Source organism: Kogia breviceps, chromosome 7 (assembly GCF_026419965.1).
Source record: "Kogia breviceps isolate mKogBre1 chromosome 7, mKogBre1 haplotype 1, whole genome shotgun sequence".
Taxonomy (NCBI): domain Eukaryota; kingdom Metazoa; phylum Chordata; class Mammalia; order Artiodactyla; family Physeteridae; genus Kogia; species Kogia breviceps.
Window position 1 is genome coordinate 22539798 of NC_081316.1, and position 20804 is coordinate 22560601.

Here is a 20804-nt window from a genome sequence, read left to right on the forward strand (position 1 = left end):
AACGAGTACAAAACTTTATTCTTCTGCATTTACGAGGATCAATTTTTTTCTTTAGTGTTAATGTGATGAATGAAATTAACACATTTCCCAACATTAAACCACCTCTGAATTCCTGGGATGACGATTTGTTTTAGGAAACTGTCTTAAGTTTCAGTCAGCACTTCTGTCCCTCCGGTGACAACACTTGGCGATTCTATATTATATGCTTTAAAGTTGCTGAGAGAGTTCATCTTAAATGTTCTCACCATAAAAAAAAAAAAAAAAAGTTGAGATTACATGAGATGACAGAGGGGGGTTAACTAACCTTACTGGAGTATGCAATACACATGTATCAAATCATCACACAGTACACCTTAAACTTATGTTACATGTCAATCCTATCTCAATAAGACTGGAAAAAAGAACGAACGTGTCTCTCAGAACCCCTTTCACTGGCCGGGACTCCTCTCTCTCACCATCTGCTTTTCATGCTCTCAAGTCCCTGAGGGATGAGATAACAGGAAGGGGAAGGTCTAGAACTGTCCTAAAAGCCACCAGTAACTTCTATCTTCCAAGAATCTTCAGAATCCTGTTTAATAAATGCCTAAGGGGACTTCCCTGGTGGCGCAGTGGTAAAGAATCTGCAGGCCAATGCAGGGGACATGGGTTCGATCCCTGGTCCGGGAAGATCCCACGTGCCGCAGAGCAACTAAGCCCGTGCGCCACAACTACTGAGGCTGCACTCTAGAGTCCGTGAGCCACAACTACTGAAGTCCGCCCGCCCCAGAGCCCTTGTGCCACAAATACTGAGCCCACGTGCTGCAACTATTGAAGCCCACAGACCATAACTACTGAAGCCCGCGCACCTAGAGCCCGTGCTCTGCAATGAGAAGCCTGCGTGCCACAACGAAGAGTAGCCCCCGCTCGCCGCAACTAGAGAAAGCCCGCGCACAGCAACGAAGACCCAATGCAGCTAAAAAACAAATAATAAATAAAATAATAAAATAAATAAATAATAAGATATCTGCTTCCCCTATGCTTATGTCTGTAAAGAAAAAAAAAAACCCACCAGCCTACTTTTAAAAGCTAATTCACCTTGAATTAAAAAAATAAGCCGTGCTCACAAACTGGTGACACAAGGTCTGGCCACAGCTATTCTACAGCTATTCCAGGTCATCTGTGACAGCACCATGCGCTCTCCCGCCCCCGCTTCAGTGGGGCCCAGGGTACAGGCAGCCGGGCAGGTGAGTGGGAGGGTGCGGGGCCTGTCGTGCCAGAAGAGGGTGAGAACTGTACACACGCCAGGCTCTGGGGCCAGCCCGGCACCCTCAGGGCTTGGGCCTGACCCACTCACTGGGGGAAAACTACCCCGGAGCCTGACGAGAATCCAACTTCGCATGGGCAGGAAATACAAACGTGGTGAGTTCTTGGGAAGGTGGACTAACGCGTTCTGAGACAACGGACGTAAACAGCCGAGGTGACAGACTTATTCTTCGTGCCCTTGAATATAGGAAAAACCTGGAAAATTCTCCCTGGTTCGAGGCTGCAGCAGCAGGACAAGGGCTGTGGAGCAAGGACTTGGGGCGGCCGAGTGTGGCTGCCCAGCTGTGGGGACGGCCACCTCCTCCCAGGAAGGCTGCGCTGTCCCTCCCCCGGCCACCCCCACTCGGCTCAGACTCCCCACCACTAGCACCCCGTAGAGCCCACCAGGACCCAGGCCTGCCCCCCACCAAGTGGCCAGCGGGCCCTCGTCCCTCTCCACAGCCAGGGTCCCCACACCCCGCCGCAGCTCCGGCTCTCCGCGAGCCACCCCGGAGGCTCCTGATCACTGGCTGCCCTGCTCCCAGACCCGCACTTTTCTCTTCTTCCCGAGCATCAACTCCGGCCACCTCAGCAGCACCTGCGACGTCCTCGTCTACTCCAGCATCTGCAGGGAGCCGCTCGCAAAGGCAAGGGGGCCTCTTTAGTGGCAGCCCCAGCTGGAGCTGCAGCCAACTCGTTTCCAAATAACGCAACGCCCCATACAGGTCGGCTGTCTGCTCCCCCGGTGGCTACCTGAGCCGGGCCCAGAGGAGGGCGGGAGGCACACGGAGACCCCAGGGCGCCTCCTTTGTGGAGTCAGTTCCTGCCAGCGTGCACACATAACCTGATTTGAGAGGCTGAGGACTTCATGACAACTACCAGGTGAACAAGCCATCTAGACGGTGCTCCGGGGCAGGTCCCCACGTGAACTAAGACAAGACTGGCGGAGAGACAGGGTGTGCGCACAGCAACCAAACTAAGGAAAGGCAGAGCCACGCTCAGAGCGCCGGCTCGGAAATGGCGGCACTGCCCGCTCCGGGGGGCGCCGGCCTGACACTTGCAGCGCTCAGAGCCGCAGGCAGAGCTTCCCTGAAGCTGAAGCCCCCGCATGACGCGGGCGGGGCCCCGTCGGTCCTGCTTGCGGCTTCGCCAGTGCCGGCTGCCCACGAGAACTTCGCTGCACCCTCACCCACCGACAGCCTCTGGGGAGTTTGTGGCAGCTCCTGTTCTCCCTTCCAAGTCCGTCGGACGAGCACTGAACACACCTGGTTTCTCACTGTGACTCTGGTGGTTCTGACACTACAGCTCACTTTTCCGTTGCTCTGGTTAAGAGTCCACACCCTTCTGAGGCAATACTGGACGGGCCACACCAGTGGAGACGGTGGAGAAGGTCCTGCAGCCCCTCCCCAACCCCCAGTGGGGGCTGTACCCTTCGGCTCAAGAAGCTCACGCTGCCCCGGGGGCAGCACCAACGTCCCCACCAGGCATTGAGGGGGCAGAGCCCCCGGGGGCTTCGCTCACAACCCCCGGCTCGCTGGCCCCTGGGCAGACATGCCCCTTCTAGGGGGCAACTGGGTAGCACCCATCAAGAGCCCCAAATGCTCATGCCCTTCATCTGCTACTTCCCCTGGACCTTTGGTCCCATGGATAATCAGACAGGTACACAAAGGTGTACATGTGGAAATTCACTACAGCCTGGTTTATTGCCACGAAATCGGAAACCCCCAAGTATACAATCATACAGGACTGGTTAAGTAAACTGGAGTACATTCAAACGATGACTAAACAAGGAGCCATCAAGAAAAATTAACAAGGATATGCATGTGTTAACCCTGAGGTGAATAATGCATGATACAAAACCACACATACAGTATGATGCCAACTTCTTGTTTTTACACCTGTGTACGTATACACGCACACACACGCATTAAATCTTAACAGTGGTTATTTTCGTGAGTGGTTTTAATTTTTATTTAAAAATACTTTTTGTATTTTCTAAATTTTCTACGATAAATATATACCCTTACTGAGACAGAAACTCGTTACTAAATTGAGACCCTTCAGGAAAACTGACCACCCCTGCCCCGGAGCCGGCCCCTCGGGGAGGCTGGAGCCTGGACAGGCTGGGGCCCCTCCAGCTGTGAGGGGATGTCCCAGGGGTTGCCAGAAAGCCCCACGACCCTGGGGAGGGGGATGGGGGGCTGAGGATGGCGCCCGGTGAGCCCCCCAACAGCGGGGGGCACAACCACCAGCTCAAGGCCATGCCAAGCGCACTGGACGGCCCTGGGCGCCTCCGCCTGCATGGAGACCACCCCCCTGACTAGCACAGAGAGGGCAGGGAGGGGGAGAGGTGGGGGCAGGGGAGGGTCCCCGGGGGCTTCGAGGTGGCAGTGAAGCCGGCCAGCCGGGAGGGGCCCGAGGGGGACGGGACACTCACACGCGGCAGCACAGACACAGAGCCACCCTCAGAACAGCACGGCCACGCGGGCACACACGGAGAAAGAAATGGCAAGTTACCTGGATGAGGTCTGGAAAATGGCCCGTCTTTAGCTTGTGTGACTCCAAAACATAAGAAAACCAAAATACTGGCCACAATACCTCTGCAAATAAAGAACAAACAGCCCTCAGTGTGCAGAAGCGCCAAGCTCCGGGTCGGCTCCTCCACAGCAGGAGGTGGGAGGGACCCCCGGGCGCCCACCACGGGGGACGGCCCAACCCCCACCTGGGGCAGAGCCGAGGCTAAGCCGCAGAGAGGTTGGCGGCCCAGCACTGCGGCCCTGGCCCCAGAGGCGGCAGCACCACCCCGGGGAGAAGGCCCTGCCGCTGGGCTAGGTCACGTGTACCGTCAAGAGCCACGTCACCAAGACGTGCAGCACGTTAAAAACACACAGACAAAAACCCCCTAAATTTCCATACAGGATGATCCAGAGCTCGCTAAAGCCCTAAGATGGAAAGGTGTTATTAGGATCAAACGGCTTCCCGCTCCAAGAAGGCTGGGGCCCCGCTGGTAGCTCTTTCATCCTGTGGGGCCACCATATCCAGTCCCAGCAGGAACCCACCAGGAGACAGAGTGAAAGCCACGCAGACACACACGGCACCCCTGCCCACGACGGAGGAGCAATGCGGGCCCAGCTCATCCCGCCCATGGGGGACTGTCATGCCACAAGGGTTCACAGTCTCGCGTTCGCAGGCCTGGGTGACTGCACGTGAAGCTGCTGTGCACGGACGCACTTCTCACGGGACGCCCGGGGCCGCTGTCCCCAGGAGCAGGTCTGAGGACACAAAGCCCTGTCCCTGGCACTCAGCGGTGGGGGGGGGGGGGGGGCAGGCGAGGATGCCCTGGGGGCAAGCGTCACCCTTCCAGGGTCTGGTGAAAGAGCAGCTAGATACCCTCCTGCCCCAAAGGGACGATGTGGGAAAATCTGTCACCCAGAAGGACTTTTAGAGGAAAGCAAATAAATTACACTTTAAAACAATCTTTTAATTTTAGAACAGAAAAGTTACAAAGATAGTACAGAATTTCCTACACTCCATGCGCGTGGGACAGCTGTCACAGTCAGTGAACCAACACCGATACAGTAACTGAAGTCCACAGTTTTTTCTTTCAGATTTCTTTACTTTCTACCTAAAGTCCTTTTCCTATTCCCAGACCCCATCCAGGGCCCCACAAGACAGTCCTCAAGTCTCCTTAGGCTCCTCTGGCCTGTGACAGGTTCTCTGACTGGCCCTGTTTTGATGACCTGGACAGTTTTGAGGAACACTGGTCAGGTATTTTGTGGAATGCCCCTTAATGAAGGCTGTCTTTTTTATTGGATCAGGGCTGTTTATGATTAGACCAGGGCTGTAGGATTTTTGGAAGTGAGACCACAGGTGTTAAGGACCCTCTTCACATCACATCAAAGGTACACGCCATCGACACGGTTCCAATTGTCAGTGCTGACCCCGACCCCCCGGCAGAGATGTGTCTGTTGGGTCCCCTCCGCGCCTCGCCCTCAGGAGGGAGGCCCCCCTGCGCAGTGGGTGGAGAGCAGCTCCGCAACTGGATGGGAAACCTTCTGTGTGGGAGGTTTGTCTCTGCTCCCCGATTCACTAATGTGTTTGGTCATTTCTTATGTCAACCCAGATTTATGGGTACCTACGTTACACGCTGGGTTATAATTCAATACTTGACGGATTTCGTTGCTCAAATTGTTCCAGCTTTGGCCGCAAGGAGCTTTCATTTGGCTCCTGTACTGCTTTGACACGCCGCACCTTTGTGGAGGTTTGTATTGTTGTTTCTGAGCGCCTCCCTACTTTCTGGTGCTAGAAGATGCTCCAGGCCCATCTTGGGGGTTCCCTGTCCCAGCCCTGCAATTGGCCATTTGTCCAGGGAGCCTGGTTCCTTTACTGGAGAACGAATGCTCTTAGGAACCAAGATCTGGGGGCCCGTGTGCTCCTTGCCTCTGGGCCCTCTCGGCCGACAGAGCAATAAGATTCGTGCGTGCCAACCTTGCATACACACATACGTTACAAATATTCCTGTGTGTAACCACCTGTCTCTACATTAGACTGAACATGAGTTCTCACTGATGTCTCCAACCAGCATCTGTTAGCCACGGATCATTCTCCCCTTGGTCGTCTGTAACCTCCCACTCCTCCCGGGTGAGACTACCAGCCCCCACCATCCGTGTCCTTTCCTGTTCAATCCCAGCGCACGTGTACAGCAGGGACACGGTTGTTGACCCATGCCCCGTGGGAGATAACTTCACCACTAGAGCCCAGTGCTGTGTGCACGTCCCTTGCCTTCAGGCCTACAGACCCCACTCGTTTCCAGAGTGACTCAGGTCAGCACCTTTCGTATGTTCTCCTGTCACAGTCTGCATTCCTTCCTGGGGTCCTCCACCTCTTAAACGACTTTTTTTTTTAAGTTTTTTGTTTTTCTTTTTAAATTTATTTATTTTGGGCTGCATTGGGTCTTCGTTACTGCACGAACACTTCCTCTAGTTGCGGTGAGAGGGGCTACTCTTCGTTGCGGTGCGCGGGCTTCTCATTGCGGCGGCTTCTTTTGCTGCAGAGCACGGGCTGTAGGTGTGCAGGCTCAGTATTTGTGGCACGTAGGCTCAGTAGTTGTGGCTCCCGGGCTCTAGAGCGCAGGCTCAGAAGTTGTGGCGCACAGGCTTAGTTGCTCCCCGGCAATGTGGGATCCTCCCGGACCACGGCTCGAACCCATGTCCCCTGCATTGGCAGGCGGGTTCTTAACCACTGCGCCACCAGGGAAGACCCTAAACGATTTTTAAAATTTGCATACTTGGGTTTACTCTTTGTGTCGTTCAGTCCTATGGGCTTTGACAAACACACAGGGTCACGCATTCACCACTACAATATCAACAGAACAGTTTCAAGGCCCTAAAAAATCTCACACTCCATCTATTTGTTCACCCCCTGCCCCAGGAAACCACTGATCTTTCTACCATCACATAGTTTTGCCTTTTCCAGAATGTCACAGCGTTGGACTCATACAGTATGTAGCCTTTACAGGCTGGCCTCCTTCCCTCAACAATATGCATTTAAGCTTCGTCTCTGTCTCCATGGCTTGATAGCTCATTTCTGTTTATTACTTAATGATATTCCACTGCATGAAGGTACCAGTTTGTTGACCCATTCACTCACTAAGGACATTTTGGTGGCTTCCAAGTTTTGGTGACTGTGAACAAAGCCGCTACAAACGTCCATGTCTGGGTGTGGACTTAAGTTTTGGGGACTGTGAACAAAGCCGCTACAAACGTCCATGTCTGGGTGTGGACTTAAGTGGTCAGCCCCTCTGGGTAAGTGCCAAGGTGCACAGCTGCTGGATTCTGTTTAGCTCTCTGGGAGAGTCCCCAGCCGTCTTCCCGAGCGGCTGCCCCTCACGCTCCCACTGGCGACGGCTGGGGTTCCTGTTGCTCGGACCCTCGCCAGCGCCCCATGTGCCATGTCTGCAATCCTGGCCACGCGAGCAGGTGTGTAGCGGCGTCCCCAAGCTGACTCATGGTGCTGAGCGCGTCCTTTCATGCACTTGTGTCCTCTTTGGTGTCCGTCCAGACCTTCTGTCTGGTTTGTAACTGTGCTGCTGGTTTTCCTACCGCTGAGCTTCAGGAGTTCTTTGCACAGTGAATACAGATACTTCATCAGAAGTGTAACTGGCAAATATTTCCCACCAGCCTGTGCCTTGTCTTGTCTTTGTCTCAGCGGTGTGCTTTGCAGAGCAGAAGTTTTTAATTTTAATCAAGTCCGACTTATCAGTTTTTTCTTCTATGGATCATGCTTTCGGTGTTCTATCTAAAAAGTCATTGGGACTTCCCTGGCGGTCCAGTGGTTAAGACTCCACACTTCCACTGCAGGGAGCACGGGTTCGATCCCTGGTCGGGGAACTAAGATCCCACATGCCTCATGGCGAGGCCAGAAAAAAGAGGCATCATCAAACTCAAGGTCACCAGATTTTCTCCCATGTTTTCTTCAAGAAGTTTTATAGTTTTCTATTTTATATTTAGGTCTATAATCCATTTCGAATTCATTATTGTGAAAAGTGTAAGGTCTGTATCTGAATTATTTTGTTGAAAATTCTCCTTTCTCCACTGACTTGCCTTTGCTCCTCTTTGTGTGGGGCTCCTTCTGGGCTCTCTACTTGTCCAGCCTTCTGCCAGCACCACTGTCCTGACCACCACTGCACAGCTTTACAGTCAGGCCTGAAGCCAGGCAGCGTCAGTCCTCTGCCTCTGTTCTTCAGTACTGTGAATACATTATATTCCTACACATTACAAACGTGCAAAATGTTTATATTGTACATGTATTGATTTATTTACACATACATATATGTATATATACGTAAACATCCCAACGTCACCGACAGATAATGGATCAAGGAACTGTGGCATGTCCACATGGTGGACCACCCCTTGGCAATGGACCAGGATGACCGCTGACAGACACGGCAACGTGGGTGTCACAAAACCATCATGCCGAGTGGGAGGGGCCAGACACAAGGGCGCGTGCTGGATGAGACTGTACAACAGGCAAGAAGGGCCTGTGGGGACAGATCGGTGTAGCCTATGGCCAGCAGTGCAGACTGACCGCGGCCCTCAGAGGAAACTCAGCGTGTACCTCCACCTAGCTGTGGCACGTAGACGAGCCGTACGTGCATGTTATATTAAATGACACAACAATAAAGTTGGCCCAGGAAGAAAAATCTACTTCCTTAAAGTGACAGAACTTGTTAGATCCACAATGACACACAAGGTGAAACTGAAAGCTTAAGGGAAACAAACCAATTTCCTAGATTTTTTTTTTTTAGTGGTTCGCGGGCCTCTCACTGTTGTGGCCTCTCCCGTTGCGGAGCACAGGCTCCGGACGCGCAGGCTCAGCGGCCACGGCTCACAGGCCCAGCCGCTCTGCAGCATGTGGGATCTTCCCGGACCAGGGCACGAACCTGTATCCCCTGCATCGGCAGGCGGACTCTCAACCACTGCACCACCAGGGAAGCCCCTAGATTTTTAACAATGTAAATATTTTAAAAAAATAACCATAACCTTTGAGAAGTATTTTACATATACAAAACCTTCCCCTGAGAGCATCAAAAGCTCTGACATAATAAAAATCAGCAGCCCCAGTGGCCTCCTGAGACCAGGGTTGGGTGGGGGGTGGGGGTGGGACCTCATCACAGCCCAGGCTGACGTGGGGGGCAGGCTGTGGGCCCCTCTGGGGTCCACGGGGGTGAGAGTGGACTCAGCAGAAATGAACCCACACGCGTATGTGACTGTCCCTGGAAGAAGCCGCAGAGCCTCAGACAGGTGAGGGGGGGGCTACAGGCTCCTAGGAGTAGGCTCCAGGCACCACCAGCAGCCATAAAGGGCCAGGAGGGCAGCTCCTCTGTGCCCCTGAAGTGGGCCTAGAGGGCCAGAGACGGTGGCTACAATGTCCTGTGTCCCCAGAGCACAGAACTTCAGGGCAGAGCAATACCTGGGGCCCTTGAATTCCCACCCACCTGCCTTCCATGAAATCACACAGGGGACCCCAGGGAGAGGACCCAGGTGTCCCTCTTGGTGGCACCTTCTGGGCTCACTTTGCCAACCTCTCTCAGGCAGGAACAGCTCAGAGAAAGGCCAGTGCAGGAAGAAGAGGTGGGGAAGCACCCACCCGGGTCCACAGCTGCTGTCCCAGACGAGGCCAACAAGCCCCCTCGACGTTGGGGGTCTGAGCCCCTGGGCCCCCAGGCACAGGGCAGGGCCCAGGGCAGCAAGGCTTTGTGACTCGCCTGGCAGGCGTCTGGTGAGGGAAACCCAAGCCCTGCCTCGGGAGGCATCCGGGACACGCTGATGGGCCCACTCTTGCTGGGGGGGCCTGCTCTCCCCTGTGACTAGTCTTGCCCTGTGACGTCATAACTGCTCATCTCCAGCCCAACTTCACAGCCACATGGGGACACCTCTTCAGTATGACCAAGCTCTCCTTTTTGGTCCTCCCTGCCTGGTTGTGCCCAGCAGACGCCGCAAACCCTCCATAATCACGTGCTGGCAAACAAATGCACAGGAAAGGCCAAGTTCCAGCCGGAAACCCCCTTGAGGCAGACGTGGGGCTCCGTCTCCAGGTCCACAGGCCCAGCGTCCCCTCAGAGACCCACCCAGAGGGGCCCAAAGAGCAGCCCAGCTCTCCCTCCTCTGCTCTGGGCTCTGCGAGCCCTGCTGTCAGGTCTGCGGTGTGATCGCACAGGGCTGGGGAGCCCGGGCGGGAGGCCTGCGCCTTACAGGGGAGGGTAGCACACACCTCCTGGTGTCCTGGACCCTGGCGTCTACACCACAGTCCAGGCGGAGAGGGTTAGACCCCAAGGGTGAAGGTATACGAGCCCAGCCCACCACCCAAAGCTGAACAATGGTCTCCTGCCACCTCTGGGCTCTGGATGCCGCACCCCCCCCACACCTCTGTCCCTGCCTGGCCTCCTCTAGCTGTCCCACCAGAGCAGGTGGGGCCTGGGCCCCAGGATCAGAACAGCAACAGGGGCTTCATGGCACCAGAGACGGAGAGGTGAGTCCGTCCAGCGTAGAAAATGCACAGAAACGCATTCTGAAACCAGCTAATCTTCCCCACGCACTTCTGAGACTGGCCCCAGAATCCATGGGATTCAGGCAAAGGACACAAACCTACCAGCTACTCTATTTCTGGAGATAATGTTGGAAAGACAGTCTACCCACGTCCTGCCCTGCAGGACGAGATGGACCACCAGACTCCTAAAGCCAATTTAAAACTTTCAAAAAGTCTTCTTATCAATGGAGTGTAGAAGAATGGTACTAGCTGATGGGGACCACCCCTGGCCTCACAAAAAGCCCAGACACTCAAATTCACCGTCACTGTGATATTGTGATTTATAGCAAGAAATACATATTTGGTCTTCATCTGTTTCTGGCCAGAGCTCCTAAAACCCCTGGTATGGCCCAAACGCTGAGGGATACAAAGGTATCTTTTGTTATGTTAACGAGGTGACTTTTGGACCCCACCTCCGGATGGGAGCTGGTTGCAAGGGGAGCCAATCAGACGAATGGAGGGCTGGAACTCTCCTTCCTACCCCCAGACCTCTGGGGAGGGGTAAAGATTGAGTCAATCGCCAGTGGCCAGTGATTTAATCAGTCAGGCCCTGTAAGGAAGCCTCCCTAAACCCCAGCAGCACGGGGGTTCAGAGCCTCCAGGCTGGTGAACGCGTGAACGCTCTGTGTCCCATCCCAACACCTCGCCCCATGCATCTCTCCCATCTGGCTGTTCCTCCATCTTTCTATGATGAACCTTTGATAATAAATAAGTAAAATGCTTCTCTGAGTTCTGTGATCCGCCCTAGCAAATTAACTGCACCCAAGGAGGAGACGGTGAGAACCTATGGTTTACAGCCCGTCAGGTGATGGCCGCTCTCGCGACTGGGGTCTAAGTGGGGAGGGGAGGCAGTCTGGCTGGACAGAGCCCGGGACCGTGGGGCCTGGCGCTGCCTGGGACGATGTCAGAACTGAGCTGACCTGCAGCACACTCAGGTGGGGCCTGGGGTGCTGAGGGTGGGATGTGTGGGGAAGCCGCCCCATCGGAACTGACCTGAACCCCTTACACCCCTCCCTGGAGCCGCCACAGCACCTTCTGGTTTCTCGCACGCAAAGGCAGCATGCGCAGCGGGTCCCACAGGAGCCGTGCTGTCGATCCCAGGGGTGGGGACGGGCAGAAGAGGGGCTGAAAGTGCCACACGCACCCAGACACCCCGCCAGCCGCGTGGAGCGAGGCTGGGTCGGGCCGGTACCTCTTGGTGTTGTAGGCCGTGTCCCGCGGTGTCTCTTCCAGCAGTGTCACGTAGCCCAGCACGCAGGTGAGGATGAAGAGCACGCTCAGGGTGTGCGCCCGCCTGCAACGCAAACAGCCGCGTCGGTGCATGGAAAGCACGCGTGGGACCGCGGCGCGGTGGGCCGCCAGAGGGGCGAGCTCGGCCCCCGACCTCCAGCTCAAAATTCCCCGAGCGCCAGCTACGGCTGCGTGATTCCCAGACGGTCCTGTGCCGGCGCGGAGACGCGTTCGGGCGGGGAGAGCGGACGGCGCGTTGGCTCGAGGCGTCCCGGGCAGGCGGCTCTGGTTCAGAGCGACCAGGCAGCCGGTTAAGTGGGCTCCAGGCACCAAGCAAGATGGCCCCGAGACAAACCTCGTGATTCATGAAGTGACCACGGCTGAGAGACCCGCCGGGATGGCAGCAGAGCGCTGGCGGCAGAGAGAGGCCCCAGGGCCGGCGCGAGAAGAGCGCGGGCCAGCCACGGCCACCTGCCCAGGAGACCGGGCAGAGGGGCGGCTGCCTGGTGGGGCGCGACGTGGGCTCCCTGCTTCTGCCTGTCCACCCGGGCTGCACCTCCAGAGCCCCGATGTGGGAAAGCGGCAGTGCTCGGCAGGCAGCGGGCGACCTCTCCTGGAACCAGGGCCCACGACCCGTCCAGCACCAGACCGCGCGCCGCCCAGTCATGTACCCGCCTGGGCCCCTCTGCCCTGAACAACTGTCTGCGGAGGGGGCAGAGGCCCAGCTCCCGTGTCCATGGAGAGACGATGCAGCCCTGCATTTCTAAACGAGGGCACCTCCAGACTTGAAGGGCACCCCAAAGACGAGTGAACAAACACACAAAAAGCATCGAGCCCAGTACTGGCCTCCCGTCAAAACTCCGTGAGACACGCAGTGAAGAAACGAAAAAGCCAGCCACCAGCCGGGAGAAAACACTGATGACACATACACCCGACAAAGGCCTTTGTACCCAGAACACATAAAGAGCTCTTACAACTCAATGATTAAGACGATCTCCTGAAACACGAACAAAAGATTGAACACAGACGTCAAAGAAAAAGATCAACCAATGGCCAATACCACACAAAAAGATGTGCAGCATCACCGGTCGCCGTGGGAGCAGACATGCAGCATGGAAGTCGGCAGCGCCCGCCCCCTGGGACGGGACCACGGACGACAGCACGAGTGCCTTCGAGGAAGGGTCCTCGCAAGGACACGGAGCCACCAACACTCACACGTTCCAGGTGGGGCTGCAAAAGGGTGCAGCCGCTTTGAAAAAGCTTCCCTGTTTCTTACAAAGTTAAACAGAGTCTACCACCCAAGCCAGCCATTCCTTCCAAGTGTTTACTTGTGAAAAATGAAAGCATATGTCCATTCAAAGACTTGTATGTGGACGTTAACCCCATGATGACAGCCAGGCGTGAAAGCAACCTGCTGTCTGTTTCCACCAACAAGACTCACAAGAGGCGGCGATAGAGCATGGATGGCACATGGTTGGGGAGGTGCTAGGGTGGCAGCTTCCAAGGTGATGGAATGTCCTGCATCCCTACCCCGCTGGAGGGCACCACATGTAAGGCACTGGAGCGTGGATACGGACCCTCAAGTGGGTGTGTGTCATGGAAAGCAGTTGTACCTTGATTCAAGTAATTTTTTAAAAAGCAAGAGTGGGGCTGCATGAGATTAGGCTGGCGCTAGAGACCTGGACCGTAGCTAGACCCCATCCCGATGTCCAGCAGACCAGCCCTCTTCCCCATCCTGATTATTCTTGCATATTTACTCTCCCATCTTAACTTTGACATCAGTCTGGCAGCTGCCACAAATAATTCTATTAGGATTCTAATCGGAACTGCACTGAATTTATAAATTAGCCCAGGAAGAACTGATGAGTAACAACTAGATGAGAGTTCCCCATTCACAAGACAAGGAGTATCTCTCCATCTATTCAGGTGTTATGCCCTTCACTTAAATTTAATTTTCTTTGTGAAAACAAAAACAGTCATGTTCAGATAAGTTAGCTCCAAGTAAAGAAAGCAGAGAGCACATTCTTTTGCCATATTTCACAATACTGGCATTTAAAACTATTCGAAGTGAACAAAACTCCTATTTTAACTATCTTCATACAATTCAATATTAATATATTCACATTTGAGTCCTAGACCATGAGGGAACTTCAGGAAAATCTTAGCCTTTCAGCTGAACTCTGTAATAGTAAACATTTCAGTGCCCGAGAGATCGGTGGAATAATTACAGCACAGAGACTACATAATAAGGTCCTACTTTAGACCTTCGCTCCCACGGTTCTCTGCATGTGGTGACCCAGAAACTGATCCTCTGCTGGACATCAGCCAACACCTACACACAGAGGGAATCAGCTGCCTCTCCTGGGTCTAGGACATGGCCCACCCTTCCCGCCCCAGAGGGGACATCAGATTTTAGCAGGAAGAACAAGAGTCACTGAGAACCCACCAGGGACCGAGGGCATCTGGATTACGAGGGTGACAACGATAAGGCATAGGCCTCTCCATCACCTTGGCCCGAGGCTGGTCAGAGTTGTAAACGGCAGTGTCAGGGTCACGCAGCTCGGTGGTGAGGGTCTAGGGTCTGAGCGCTGCTCAGGATGCCTCTAGCACACCTGTATCACTCCGTAAACCCTCGCCGTGAGGTGATGAGACCCAGGGCCAGTGGGCCTAAGTGACACAGACACTGAGCGGCGCAGAGCAGCTACCAGGTGCCAATAAACCCCAATCCTGTCTCCCTGAGCTGTCGTTCCAACACAGCAAGACACACAGAGGGCTGGGTATGGGGACAACGAAACGGGGTGGGGTGGGGTGCAGAATTAGGGAGGGCCTCACGCAGGACACCTGGGGACGCGGGTCCAGGCCAGCAACGCGAGAGCAAAGGGCTGAGGGGTCACCATGGCTGGAGGAGGGGGTCCTGCCCGGGGAGGCCCGGACTCACGTCGGTGGAGCAAGGGCCACTGCAGAGCCGAGAGCAGACGGGGCTGCCTCGTGACCCTCCAGGGCGGGCAGGAGATGCTGGGAGCTGCTGCTCTGGATCTGCCCAGAAGGTACAGCTGACACGCTGGACGGGACGTGGAGCCCAAGCTGGCCGAGCGTGACGGAGCAGAACTGCTCAGGGCCGGCGGGGTTCAGCTCCAGGCCTGTATAGACGTGCCTGCCGGGCCGTGGGCGGAGCCACGGGACAGCACCCTCGGCAGGCAGGCAGGCAGGCCGGTAGACAGGCCAGGCCGGCAGGCCCGGTCCCCGCGGAGTCAGCAGCCTGCACCACGAGGGGTGGCACCCGACGGGCCCTAAGCTCCAGAAAGGCCACTGCCTGCCCCAAGAGGCAGGGTCACGCCTACTCTGGTGAGCATTTTCAGAGGAAAAACGCAAAAAACAGGAATAAAGTCAGAAATCAAGATGTTAGAATTGGTCCCAAAGGTTCCTGCTTTTCAGCCACCACAGCACAGACTCTTCACCAGGCTTCTTTTCAGCTCAAACACCAAGTATGAGCTCAGATTTCTCCTCAGAAACCATGGAGGCCAGAGGAAGTGGGACAAAATCTGTAAAGCAGTGAAAGAAAAGAAATGTTAAACCAGGATCCCATGTCCAGCGAAAACATCCTTGAGGAACGAAGGTGAACTAAACATTCGTGGATGGAGGAAGAAGTAGAGAATCCGGTGCCAGCAGACCTGCTCTGAAAGAATCACTCACTCCAGGAAGGTCTCCAGACAGAAGGGAAGTGAGGCTAGAAGGAGACAAGGTGGCCAGGAAGGAAGACGAGCTGCTGAGATGGGAAGGCTAGGCCGGGCAGGTACGGTCCTCACAAACACTGTGTGCCGGGGGCCACTGGAGCCCAAGGGGAGAGGCCAGACGGACTGAGATGGACTTAATGTGGCAAAGCAAGAATGCCGGGGCTGGAAAAGCTCTGCATGCTCACCGTGGCCACAGAGACATGATAACAGCACCACGTCGGTAGCGCAGGACAGCAGCGAAGACCCTGTGCCCCTCTCGGGTGCCAGAGCTGGGCAACGGCCTCTTGCTCCTAGCTCCTGGTGCCCAGGAAGACAAACGCACCGTTTGGTTGAGGGACTGGCAGATGACGTGCGGGATCCAGGCACAGGGAGAGATCGGCTGTAACTCCTGTGATGCCGGCCGCTGGGCCAGGGTGAGGGCGTGAAGACAGCAGGCTCCCTGCCACGGCGAGCGGAAACTACCCAGTTGTCAGCCCCTGTCTAGAGATGACCATACTCACATGCCGAGCGGGCAGGGAGGCAGCCTGCCAAACCAGTCAGAGAAGGTACGACGACGTGGCTGTGAGACTGAGCGCACAGCGGCAGCTCAGCCAGGGAACGTCAAGACCAGAAGGCCTGTCCCAGGCCTGTGAGAGGCACCTGGGGCCACCGACCCTCCTGGCCTGCTGACCAGCAGGACCAAAAAGGCACCAGCTGGGAAGTCATGCTGCCCTGATGTGGGCGAAGCTGGCAAACCCCAACCCACACTGACTGAGGAATGCGGGGCGTCTAAGATCTGCCCCGCAGATTCTCACAGCTACTGCGAGATGTGTTGCTGACAGCTGAGCCCGTGCTCACCAAACGCTCAGTGTTGTAAGATGTGAGCATGCGGTGAGCATTTCCAAGATGTCGCAACCGTCCGTCGTGTCCCTGACTCGAGGCGTGGTGACCCAACGGTGAGTCACCTATCTTCCACCTGTGGGTGGCTACGTTCAGAAACACCCGTTGGGGCACTGGGTCTCCAAGAGCGCCCAGAACAATTCTCAGACAAAGCGAGCTGCTGTATTTTTGCACTGTGTCTGCTGTCCTTAACGTTTCCACTAGGTGTTCCCCAGTGAAGACACTGGCAGAAGAGGTGGTGTCTGTGCCACCGCAGACCTCAGCCGTCCTCTTGCCCCTCCCCGAGGCCCAGTGTGGGGCAGCCCAGCCTTGGGCTCCATGGCTGCATCCTAATTCCATACTCTGTGGCAGACGAGTAATAACAAAGAAACTCACAATCCTCCTACATGGCCCCCAAGAAGCCCAAGCTCCTTTGGAAGCAAAAACTGTAAAAACAAGGTTTTGAACATGCAAGAGTTCTTTCGAGTAAGTTTGGAACATACAGTCGTTTCCACAAACGCATACATTTTAGTCTTTATATTAATTTTTTGGTAACATCCATTAATAAAATTCCCTAAAACTCAAAATACAGAGTTTTTAAAATCCCAGCACAGAAAGTCAATGCTGAGAGACTCAGAAGAAGGTAAGTGGCTGGGCCCTGCAAGAAAAAATAAGTCATTCTTGCCAGGTGAGCATCTGGTTACCTGCCTTGAGGAAACGTGAAGCTTCTTCCCCTGCACAGGTGAGGGCAGAGGCCTGGGACTCAGCAACAACCACACACGCCAGCACCACACACGTACCTGTGGTGTGGAGGCTGCAGACACCCGCCCAGGAGGCCAGTACCAGGAACTGGCAGCCCCGCGGCGCACCCTCCTCGGAGCCTTCCTGGCTCCATCAGGCCTCCCCCCAAGTGAGCGCAGCTACGGCAGGCCTTCCTGTGTCCCCATGGGCAGGGGCCCGCGGGCCGCTGCTCTGTGCTTCTAAAGAGACCCGCAAGTGCCCTCGTAACCCTCAGGCGTCTGTGAGCACCGCTCAGCACCCCCTCGGCCAACATGCTGAGCCTCCTGAGACTCCGGTCTTGTGCCAGAACCTAAGTTTCTTGTTTAGTTCTCTGTTGTATCCCCTAGAACAGCAACTGGCACCCCCCAAAACATGCACTGAATGAATGGGAAAGGAAAGCAAGCCTGGGCACCACTTCAGAACCTCAGTCTCCCTCCTGTGGTCACCAGCCGGGCTGTCGGAGGACGGTGCCCTCTGTCCTGAAGTCTGAAGGGGCCCTGTCCCCCGAGCAGGAGACGCCTGGTCCACTCACAGAATGTCTCTAGCTCTGGGGCCACACCCCCGCCGAGGAGGGCACCCCACCCCTCTCCCCCTCCCCCTGGCTCCAGGCCACTGGAGCACAGTATCTCCCCAGAGCACGGCTGGGTGGCCATCCCCAGCAGCAGCTGCCCACACCCACAGGGAAGATCCCGACCTCGTTAGGTGCAGGGATGCTTCCCCCACCACATCCGCTTCCCTGTCTCTCCCGAGTCAAATACAAGCAAGACACCAGTGGCCCCACGTGCATCTCCCCTGAGGTTTCCAGCTGTGTGGCACCTCGCCGACTGTCCAGTGGCTCCGTCAGGCTCTCCTCCTTTCCCGATAGCATTTTCTCTGTGGTCCCAGGCTCCCACTCTGCGGAGCTGCTTCCACATGGCATCCTTGCTGCCTACACGTCTGTCTCTCCCATGAGCTCTCTTGGCACCAAAGCCACAAATGTCCCCAGGGCCTATCATGGGATACAACTTTAGGTGGCCGTGAACTGAGCAGCATAGAACAGCCACAGCCCTCCTCTCAAGAAGCACACTTTCTAGCGTATGGGGTTTGTGCCTCTAAGAAGCAAGGAAAAGAGAAGCTCAGACTGGTGAAGGGTAGCCCAAGGTCACTGAGCCATCAGGTGCACGAGCCACACCTGGGACCTGTTGGTCCAAGACTGCTTTCCTGGACCCTCAAACGCAGAAGTGCCCAACTCGGCCTAAAGCAACATCATGAACTCTTCCAACTCTGCTCCTGGCGGCGCCTCCCTCCCTGACCCCCGCGAAGGTAGACTAGAGGACAGCCTGACCCCGAGGCTTGGCCGGGACCGAGCTGCACAAGGGTCAAAGGGCTGGCCTGGCGAGCGGCCACTAAAGAGGAAGAGCCTTCCTCCACACTCGTTAGCTCAGCTCCTGACGCGGAGTAATGTGTCGATATTACCGCCACGTGCCGGGGGAGGAGACGATCATTTCACACGGCATCAGCACCGTCAGCGAAAGGGATCACAACGGAGGGCAGCGGGGGACTGCGAACAGGGAGGACAGGAAAAGCCTTTCTGAGGTGACTTCGGAGCCAAGTCCTCCCAGAATAGGGGGCAGGGGTCAGAGATGAGGGGCTGGACCACCGGGGAGGCCGGGTCGGGGCTGCAGCAGCAAGGGGCCGGTCCCGGGGTCCTGTGGGCATCCCCAAGCCGCACGACGTGGCCACGCCCCTCGCGACCCCAGCTGGCACTGAAGCGAACCACCGTCCCTCACCAGAAGAAGGTGTTGGTGCCGTCGTCGTAGACCTCTGACTCGGTGCTGCGGCGGCCAGCGGTCGATCCGCTCGCTCGGCCCGCGGCCGCGCCGTCCAGCGGCTCCTCCAGCGAGGCCTTGCCCACGGGCACAGGGGACCCCGGCCGCGGCCCCTCGGCGCCCTTGCGCTCACCCCTCCGCATGACGCCCCGGACCCAGCAGCTCTGCCCCGCGCCTTGACCCCACGCACCAGAGTCACCGCGAGACCGCGCGAAGAGCGCTGGGAAGGGGTCGCGGCGCTCGCTCCGCAGGGTCTCCGGGGAGCAGAGGCGGGGGGCGGCAAGAAAAGGGCGGGCGGTGCATTGTGGGACTTGTAGTCCAAGCGCCTGGGCGCGAGGCATGCTGGGACTCGCAGTCTCCCAATGTCGTGCGTTAGAAGCAGTGCTTGCTGGGAGGAATGCGGCCTGGTTGCTAGGTAACCAGCGCGGCAAAGTTGCGGGAAGAGCGAGGTCTCCCTATACTGCTGGGGCGCCCGGGCTGCCCCAGACCCTCCTCCCCCCGCGGTCTAACCCCGAGCTCCGCCCCAGACCCTCCTCCCCAGGCGGCCTGCCCCCCGCGGCGCGCCACCAGCACTACCCCTTTCCCAACACCCTGGGCCCAGGCGTGTTCTCCCCGGTCTCCATTGGGAGCTCCAGACTCTAGCCTGTAGAGTCCTCTTCATGGCCGGAGAGTAGTTCTTAATAAAGTAGTAGACATGCTGACCTTGGTTGACGCAAATTATTAATGTAGACAGAGCCCCCTGCAAAAACATTTAGCTCTGACCCATTTGAAAAAGTCCGGCAGGACTTGCCTGGTGGCACAGTGGTTAAGAATCCGCCTGCCAATGCGGATTGGGGGACACGGGTTCAAGCCCTGGTCTGGGAAGATCCCACATGCCGCAGAGCAACTAAGCCCATTTGCCACAACTACTGAGGCTGCGCCCCAGAGCCCGCGAGCTACAACTACTGAAGCCCCGCGCGCCTAGAGCTTGTGCTCCGCAACAAGAGAAGCCACCACAAGGAGAATCCTGCTCACCGCAATGAAGAGTAGCCACCACTTGCCGCTACTAGAGAAAGCCTGCGCGCAGCAACGAAGACCCAACGCAGCCAAAAAAAAAAAAAAAAAGTCCGGCAGCTGCTCAGAGGGAGAACATAGAGTTACCATGTGACCCAGCAATTCGTATATACCCAAGAAATGAAAACACATGTCCATGCAGAACTGTACATGGATATTGTCACCTTTAATAATAAAATAGCCAGTTATTTCACCTCCAAAGGCAGGCTTATTCAGGAATAGCAGAGGAATTGCAGCTCAGTATCTCTCAACCATGGTGGACCACTGGAAAATCCAGAGACCAAGCCGGGGGAACGTGCTATTATAGGGAAAAAAGAGAGCTGGGCGGGGCTGTGATAACCAGAGCCCATTGGAGGAGCTGGGGGTCCAAAGTAAGGAGGCTTCCCATGGGCTGGGCCACTGCAGTCTCTGATTGGCTGGGCTGCCGTGGGAGGAGAGAAGTTTCCTTCCCCTGGCTGGGTGGTCTGTAAAGATGCCTTCCTGTCGGAGGTGTATGGGGAGGTGTTTTTCTGTTTGCATTACCAATGAAAATAAATATACCATTCATTTTGTTTAATCGTAGAACTGCAGTCCTTCAATTTAATCTTAAGAAAAACTAGGGGCTTCCCTGGTGGCGCAGTGGTTGAGAATCCGCCTGCCGATGCAGGAGACACGGGTTCGTGCCCTGGTCCGGGAAGATCCCACATGCCGCGGAGCGGCTGAGCCCGTGAGCCATGGCCGCTGAGCCTGTGCGTCCGGAGCCTGTGCTCCGCAACGGGAGAGGCCACAGCAGTGAGAGGCCCGCATACTGCAAAAAAAAAAAAAAAAGAAAAAAAAAGAAAAACTAGCTTGGGGAGATCAGAAGTTTCCCATAATGGCCATTGTAATTCTGTATTACTCTGGCCCACTTAGTTAAAAAGTAGTCATGTAGGGCGGTCCCTAGATTTTAAACATGAAACCAGCTGGAGTCCCCAAAGGAGAGCTGCCCTCC

At 55.9% G+C, this 20804-nt stretch overlaps 1 protein-coding gene across 10 annotated transcripts in view; it reads right to left on the bottom strand.

Moving 5' to 3' along the window:
* PTDSS2 (phosphatidylserine synthase 2) overlaps window positions 1-19109 on the bottom strand; it is a 29957-nt gene extending 10848 nt beyond the window's left edge. The window contains exons 1-3 of one of the 10 annotated variants that reach the window (XM_067037993.1): window positions 18743-19109; window positions 11564-11665; window positions 3799-3881 (exon numbers count right to left, since the gene is read on the bottom strand). Coding sequence is in view for 7 of the 10 variants with exons in the window: in XM_059068170.2 (XP_058924153.1) it covers window positions 3799-3881; window positions 11516-11665; window positions 18743-18924 (415 nt within the window). In the remaining 3 variants the exon portion in view is untranslated. Of the gene's footprint in view, window positions 1-3798; window positions 3882-11515; window positions 11666-15520; window positions 15767-15835; window positions 16084-18428; window positions 18509-18742 lie in introns of those variants that run through there. The other 9 variants (XM_059068171.2, XM_059068170.2, XM_067037989.1 and 6 more) reach the window with 9 other exon arrangements.
* Window positions 19110-20804: the final 1695 nt, after the last annotated feature.